Source organism: Pecten maximus, unplaced genomic scaffold (assembly GCF_902652985.1).
Source record: "Pecten maximus unplaced genomic scaffold, xPecMax1.1, whole genome shotgun sequence".
In the NCBI taxonomy this organism is placed as follows: Eukaryota; Metazoa; Mollusca; class Bivalvia; order Pectinida; family Pectinidae; genus Pecten; species Pecten maximus.
This window is the reverse complement of record NW_022979378.1, coordinates 6,051-14,174: the sequence shown is the minus strand read 5'-3', so window position 1 is coordinate 14,174 and position 8,124 is coordinate 6,051. Positions and strand designations below refer to the sequence as shown.

The 8,124-nt window shown below is 34.7% G+C and overlaps 1 protein-coding gene across 1 annotated transcript; it reads right to left on the bottom strand.

Annotated features, from left to right (window-relative positions):
• Positions 1-4,369: 4,369 nt before the first annotated feature.
• LOC117318557 lies at positions 4,370-7,673 on the bottom strand. The gene is made up of 2 exons (XM_033873529.1): positions 7,310-7,673; positions 4,370-4,685 (listed from the first exon to the last, which is right to left on the bottom strand). Exons 1-2 carry the CDS (start codon positions 7,644-7,646, stop codon positions 4,432-4,434), a joined length of 591 nt encoding a protein of 196 aa, XP_033729420.1. The 5' UTR covers positions 7,647-7,673; the 3' UTR covers positions 4,370-4,431.
• Between the last annotated feature and the right edge of the window lie 451 nt (positions 7,674-8,124).

The following is an 8,124-nucleotide window of genomic DNA, read 5'->3' as shown; positions in this document are numbered from 1 at the left end:
TCCCTGGGGAGAGGATACATTTTACTATAGTTTATATAGGAAACTCATCACACATATTTTAGCATAATTTGTTTCATTTTCTTTGGAAATTGGTTAGCACGTGGTTAGGGAAACTTTTCTCAATGACATATTGTCAGAGAATGTCAAGGCCAACGACTTGTTATGGGTTCGAATGTCAAAAATAAAAATCTCAAATTGATTATTTTTTTCATTTCATATGAAAGAACATAGTCCACTGAAACAGAATGTGCATATTTTATTGTCATCAGATAAAAATAAGGCAGAAAGATATGGCACTTGGAAAAGAATCATAAAGCTATTTTCTCCAGCCAAAATTAAATAATAATCCAAAATTGCAGAATAAAGGTTTCTGCTCTTTTATCTATATACACATGAAGGCTTGATGTTTGGCGCATCGATAACGTATGGCTGGCTACAAATGTTATACTTATATTTGAACTTGACCTTCATTCAAGGTCACGGGGGTCAAATGATGAAAAAAATTCAAAGTTCTTTCAAAATTATTAATTTGGGTCACATTTTAAAGAATCGGCCCTTTTAAAGGTGTGTGCAATGTATCAAGGTCAAATAATCAAAATGACGCAGATATGGCACTTTTAAAAAGAAATTCCTACCAAAATGAAAAAATGACCCAAAACTGCACATACACAAAAAGGCTGGATATTTGGCAAACAGATACATGTAACATGTGTGACTGGCTACAAATATTGAGTTTATCTCTCTGACCATGACCTTCATTCACATTTTAAAGAACCGGCTCTTATGAAGGTGTGTGCGAAGTTTCAAGGGCAAATTATTAAAAATGATGCAGACATGCCCTTTAAAGAATGTTTTCTTGCCAAAATTAAAAATTATCCATAAATTGCAATTCAATTGTTGGCTCAAAAGGGGTGTCCAGCAAGATTATGGAGTTGGGATCTGAATGGTTTCACAGATAAAACAAGAGGCCCAGAGGGCCTGTATCGCTCACCTGGTTTTATGAGATATGAAACAAGAATGATGCTTAAGTTAATTTGTCGCTGGTATTTCTATGTCAATATATCATAAGCATTTTATATAGGTACATGTACATTGGTTTATTGTTATTCTAAAAATGTCAATTTAGCGAAATTGACCTATTTTGGTCCCATCCTTCAGCCCCCGGGAGGTTAACCCCAACATTCGTACAATTTTGAATACCCACCCCATAACCATGCTACCATACAAATGTAGGTTTTATACCAAATTGTGCAATTAATCCATGAAATGAAATTGACTTTGGGTACAACCCCATAGGGATTGCTACCACACCAATGTGAGTTATATCCATAACTTAGTTTCAGAGAAACCAATTGACCCCTTTTGACCCTGCCCCCCAGGGGTCAACCCCACCATTTTTACAATTTTGAATCCCTACCCAAAATGATGCTACCAGTCAAGTATGAGCTATATCGATTGCTTAGTTTCAGAGAAGAAGTTATTTATGTCAATTAAGCCAAATTGACCAAGAGATGAACACAATCCTGATGTAAAAATAGGCCCAGGGTTCTTTCCCCACCCCAAGGGACTTATACAATCATATTGAATTGATATCAAATATGAAAGTTTTCTTCAATATTTTGCATGTAAAACGCTGTATATTTATATACAGTACCTATAGCTACTAGGCTATTATCTACATCTTGGTGGTAAATTAAAAAGCAACAAATCACAAATCACAGTTTATTGTTAATATTGACATTGGATCTATTAAAATAGATGTAATTGATATCTAATTTTAAAATAATTGTCCTTAACAAATGAGGTCTTTGTTGAAAAAAAAGTGTAATAACTTTTAAAAGCCGTCAATCTAATTTTGATATTATTCTAAGATCAAAATAGAAAGGAATAAACAATTTTGTTTACAAGATATTGAAAGACATTGCACACTTTCAACAAAAAAAGTAGCAGACACTCCCTGTATTTTCAATACATATCGTGTATTGTTATAACATATCGAAATGCATATCATATTGTTTCGACATTTCTAATACCCAGGCCTATAAAATATAAGTTTGTTTTAAACACATAAATGCAAATTTTGAACTACTTAAATATAAAAGATGGTTTAAAGTATGAATGTTAATGACATGTACCTAAGTAGAAGTCGATTTGAAAACAATTTAAAATGTTTGACTTCTTAAGTAAAGGTTTGATTGAAATAAGAAATGTTTAACTACTTTTAGAAGTAGGTTTGAAACTTTAAGATGGTTAAAACCATTATGTATATCGGAACAGTCTAAACCATTACATTCATCAGGACTGTGAAAACCATTATGTCCGGTTGGTTTGACACACTTAAGTGGAAATGTTTAGTCATGTTGATATCAGTTTAATTTGTATTCTTGCTTTATTTCAAATATCTCCTTTTACATCTGACTAACGCCTCCTACAGTACTTTCAGTACTTTGATTTATTTATTCATTTTGTTTTTGTCTTAAAAATTCACATATTGTCCCGGCGTCTACAGGACTTGGAATAAAACAATGGGTAAGGGTAACGGATACAAAGAACATTACGCTTCGGAAGAAAATTACCATTGATGAAATTGCTTGAAGACACATCAGTCCACATAAAATGTAATTCTAATTGAAATGTGACTGTCCGAAAGAACAGTACGTTGTTTCACTTTTCCATCGATATACAGTGTTTCTTACGGTGTAAGTAATTGTTGATGTAAAGGTTTAGTGTTGGTAGAGAAATATAGTGTTATTTTATGAAGACAGAAAGATGCTGTTTTCTACAAGTTTTAATGGTGGATAAATATAGCGTTAGTTCATAAAGTCATATGTGTGCTGTTTTGCATGCTTATTCACATACAAGCACCGAACGGTCTATTGCAAATCAAAGGCTACAAATACGATATAACTGAAGATGATCCCATTGGATCTCCTTACAGTCATATAGCAATAGGAAATATAGACATGGAAACAGTTTTCGGTTCGTGCAGACATAAGATATAAGGTAAAAGATTGTTTAAAGTATGTAAAAGCATTAAATGACGAAACCGCACTTACTGGTTTGTAAATACAATTATACATTTATTTGGTAAAGATGGCATATTTATCATTTACTATGAACTCATTCACCTAACTCATTCACCACTTACTTAGATAACTCATTAACTTGCCGACCACCTTCGGCATGTGGAACTGTGTAATCCTGTCCTAGATGTATTGGGGTTATCATGTATCACCTCCTGAGGTTTGCATTAGTGTGTATGAATTTCGCGTTCGAGAACTTAAGCGGACACTTCTGTTTTTGCGTTATTTCAATGATACGATCATTACATCGATGACAAAATGCTGTTGTCCAGGATTTCGTGACAATAGGTCGTTACATTTAAAAGTCACAGAACCTTGGAGTCAACCTGGCTCAGACCTTTGTATCAACTATGGAACTACTCACCAACATATTACATTGTACAAAATAACATATTGACTACATACAGGGATTCTCTCTCCACCAGCAGAAATCAATGACATCTTGGTAACTCGACAGCTCTGATATGCAAGTTGTTTATATTGATTTCAATGGTTTGAATAATGAAATTATTTTGCTTGATGACACAGATATATAAAGGTGACACCCATAGCCAATCATATCCCACATCTCGTGTAGAGATTTGAGACTTTTCCCTAAAGATATAGAACAGCTATAAAAAGAAAGTTTTATCAGGATGACAATTACAACGGCAGCAGTTTTGTTTTAAAAATTAAAAGAAGACAAATGACATAAAACAAATAAGCGCTGCTGCTATTCTTTCAAAATATTGTTACACATGACTGATCTCCAGAAACATTTCCGGAAATCGATACTAATCAGAAGTCAGTACTGTCCTCGCTGTGTCCCCCATCACTATTTTATTAGATTTGTATAGAAAATTAGCCGGGCTACGCTAAAAGCCGGAACTGATATGAGCTATTGATTTAACAGTAGTTCCATGTTGTTATGAGGACATTTACGGACCAATCCAGTGTCTGGTTAGTACCAGGTATTCACATTAGTATTGACATAGGCGTTCTTGTCTACAACAGTTCAGATGGATTGCATTCCGGTCAGGAAGAGATGAAAGAGTTATGGCTCTCAATTTAATATTCTGATCAAGAACCGAAGACAACAGCTATGTTTTTTCTTTTGAATTTGAGTTCACATTAATGTAATGAAATATTTCACTTTTCAAGGTTATCAGCAACACATATCATGATTATTGTCTTTGTCAAAAATCGCATTATGATCATCCCACGAACTTTGTAGGTCACTTGAGACTTAAGTGACCTATTATAATTGCCTTTTGTTTTATACTGTGTCGGTTACAGCAGAGACCTATATACTATAATATAGGTCTCTGGTTACAGACATAGATTTGCATTTCTATGTCCATCATATTTACTACTTCAATTGTTTCAGTATTTCCTGGTCTTTTAATACTTCAAAATTGTCGCGGTTTCCGATACAACATGAATAATATCTAGTAAAATATACCTTTTTACCAGACACCTCCTTGCCATTAGACCTGCGCGGTGTTGACACTGACGGAGACGCCCTTACAGCCCCCCGCGTGACAAGCCAATGGCGGACAAACGGCTCCAGTTTTAAGATCAGCTCGGTCAGTACGAGAAGAAATAAAATAAGTCCCAGTATTTCTGAAAATAAAAAGTTAAAGTAAAAATAATGCATTGAAACAATGAGATGGAACAATATATCCGTATTCTCTGTATTAATTAGCTTTTTATAGAAGTACAACAGAAAAACAATTGATCGAGAACAAAGACCGCTTTGATACCCGTATGTCCCCCTAAAATAGAATATAAGTTTATAAGAAATAGAAAAGGAAACTTACAAAAAAATATATTTCATTAACCAGGTATTGGTGATTGCAATTACAGGTAATGTGATCATAAAACGGGTAAACTATAGTAATGTTAACGTTCTGAACATGTACAATGTATATTGTCCTCTCTGGAGAGAGAGGTTAATATATTGGCCACAAAAATGTAGTCTGTACAATAGAAATGGTATATACTGACAACAAACATGTAATATTTTAGCATTTTCCTGGCATATGAAACGATTTCAGAAACACTAGGCAAAAACTATACGATATTGAAGTGCATATTTAATTACATTAATTATTTACCATAACATAATATTTTACGGATAATCAACCTAATACAGTGGTAACGAGTTAGGGGGGAACAATTCCGTCATCATCACTATCTCCCTATCGTTTTATTAGAGATGAGTAAGGCAGTAATGTTCATCACCCTCTCTATTTTCTGGTTTGATTGCGGTGTAACGAACCGTTATATGACCGTTACACCTAAGGGTGAGTCCGGTACGCAAAGCGCCCGGATGTACTTTACTGACAATTTATCGATTAAGCGCTCACTGGAGTCTATAAACAGAAATCAGAGGAAGAGAAAGTATATGTATTAACAAATGACATACGTTAATGGATATTAACAGCTTTTTTTTTTACATATAGCTATCGGTAGACATAGAAATATATATCGATGCACTACAGCTTTTTTTTACATATAGCTATCGGTAGACGTTATAGATATATATATATCGACACCCTATAGTTTTTTTTTTAAATATAGGTACCGGTCGACTTTTCTAAAGTTTTCTTAGACCTGATAAGTAGATAATAAGAAAGAAATATTCAAACAAGCAAGACAACAAAAAGACAATAAGTGTACCATTGTCCCGTGTTCCCTTTTCTGCTATACATGCATAATACTGAACTGTGATTTTACTACTAGGATTTTATTTAATACCGCAATGAAACAAGACATTTCAAAACAATATTGACGATTATTTGGGTAAGATCTTTATTGGTTATATGTACGTTTGATCTCTCCTTATACGGGGACACAAACTCACGGTATTTATTTTTGTAGTACATTCCTTTGATCTTTTCATAATCCCCTCTTTATTTCTTCTAAATCAGCTGATGTTTTAACAGATTTATCTCGCTTTACTTTGTTCAAAATTTCTCTGTCACCCCTTAAGGTGTGATATTCCTACCATCCCCTAGGGTGAATTATCTCTGTCACCCCTATAGAGTGTGATATCTCTGTCACTCCCTAGGGTTTGCTATCTCTGTCATCCCCTAGGGTGATATCTCTGTCATCCCCTAGGGTGTGATATCCCTGTCACCACCTAAGGTGTGATATCTCTGTCATCCCCTTGGGTGTGATATTTCTGTCACCACCTTGGGTGTGACATCTCCGTCATTCACCTTGGGTGTGATATATCTGTCACCCCTAGGGTGTGATATCTGCCAACTACCTAAGCTAATTCAATCACGTCGACGACAACATTGTGTTTCTTTATAATACATTTTTTTTATAATTGATATTTGAGTAACTAGACCCTGTGTAAATAAAGTAGTGTGATGGGAGGACAATAATAATTCCCTACCCCAAGGACATGGCTGAAAAATCTCCAATCCTCGGGATGATATTCTTGATTGTTTACGAGCCTTGGGTTAGACAACCAATATAATATCAGCACTCGGTTTTGAGATTTCTCTATCATGAACTTGAGAAGTAACTCTTAACCAATTGTGTGATTTGAACAGCCAGTCTCTACCGACGGTTAAATATACCTGTTATTACTAAGCGAGCTATGGTCTGAACTATTATCCAGTATATTAATAATGGCTTGTAATTACGTTATCTACGGTACACCAATACAGCTCACAACATGTTACCGAGGGGCGTGATAACGTAGGTATTCCAGCTATGTGCCATGCATTGATCGTCTCTGCATCTACCACACGTGTACAGAATAACAATATAATATTCTTTCTAAGTGATTCTTCTAAATTACAAAATGCTTTAAAGCCGTCAGATTTTATAGTTTGATTAAAGTAAGATTACTTTGGCATTTCTGTAAAAAATGCAAATGCGAACCTAACAAGATTTTATCTAAAAGAACATTTTGTAGTGCAGTGTCAGCAGTCTCAGATTGGTCAAAATATAATAACATTGCAAGTAATGTAAAAGTGTAGTAACATAAGTATACCTGCTCGTCACAATGTCTCACCAGTATGTTTGCAGCCAGCAGTAACAAAGATTGTACCCTATACCACGATAAATGACCTTATTGTTTTGACATTAAGTTTAACAATGCCCAACCAAATCATTAACCATTTTAAAAACCTGCGTTAAAAATTAGAATAGAAAATTGCTTTAGTGATACAATTTGCATTTATATAACTTATATTAATTACGCTATGTATATAAGTATAAAAACGTACCGTCATATCTGAGCTTTGAGGCCAACTGTGACACCCTAGTTTCCATATGTTCATATTGCCTGCTAATATTTTCCAATTTCTCGTTGAATAAGGCTAATTTGTCATTTAAATATGTATTCAAATCCGACTGGTTGTTGACTTCACGCTCGATTGTTTCTCGCGCCACCACTTGCTCCTTGAACGCCATTTCCATCAAATGAAGACGATTGGTTAAGTCTGAAAACACGTGAGACCACGGGCAATTCTCGTGATTGATATCAGTGCACTGTTCTGCTGACGTCAGCGATCCGTTTTCTAAGAGAACATTTGAGGATGCAGACGACAGCATCCACCTCATAGTCGTGATCACACCAATTACTGAAAACATACACCTGGAAAACAAAAGTGAAACAAATGGTGATATACAATTGTTATTGGCTGTCAATAATATACAAATTGAACATTTGTGGATTTTGCTTTGATATTTTCTCTTAGGACGTTTGCAACCGTTTTTGGTTACCAGTCGTGAAGCGCTATGCAACTCATTCGAAAAATCCGGTCGAAGAAGAAAGTCTGTCAATATATGTAAACTCTTGGAAACAAACAATAATATCGCCGCATTTATCTTGTGTGTTTTACTTAATCACGAGGTTATTAAAGATATAAACTCGATCAAACAACCTCGTTGCATTCCTAGTACAAAGCAATTTCCATGATGTACATTTTGGGAACATGAAGAAGTGTTACCATACTAGTGTTGTCAGTGGATACTAGCCTAAAATATAATGAAGTTGAATAGAATATATTGCTTTAAGTTCCGTAGACATCAGCTCAAA

What these genes read in the sequence shown, in the direction of transcription:
- LOC117318557 (XM_033873529.1), bottom strand. Translation starts at nt 7,646, where the DNA reads ATGAGGTGGATGCTGTCGTCTGCATCCTCAAATGTTCTCTTAGAAAAC. An exon ending in CTCAAAGCTCAGATATGACG is followed by an intron (nt 4,686 to 7,309) that starts GTACGTTTTTAT and finishes TTTTATTTTCAG; the next exon opens with AAATACTGGGACTTATTTTA.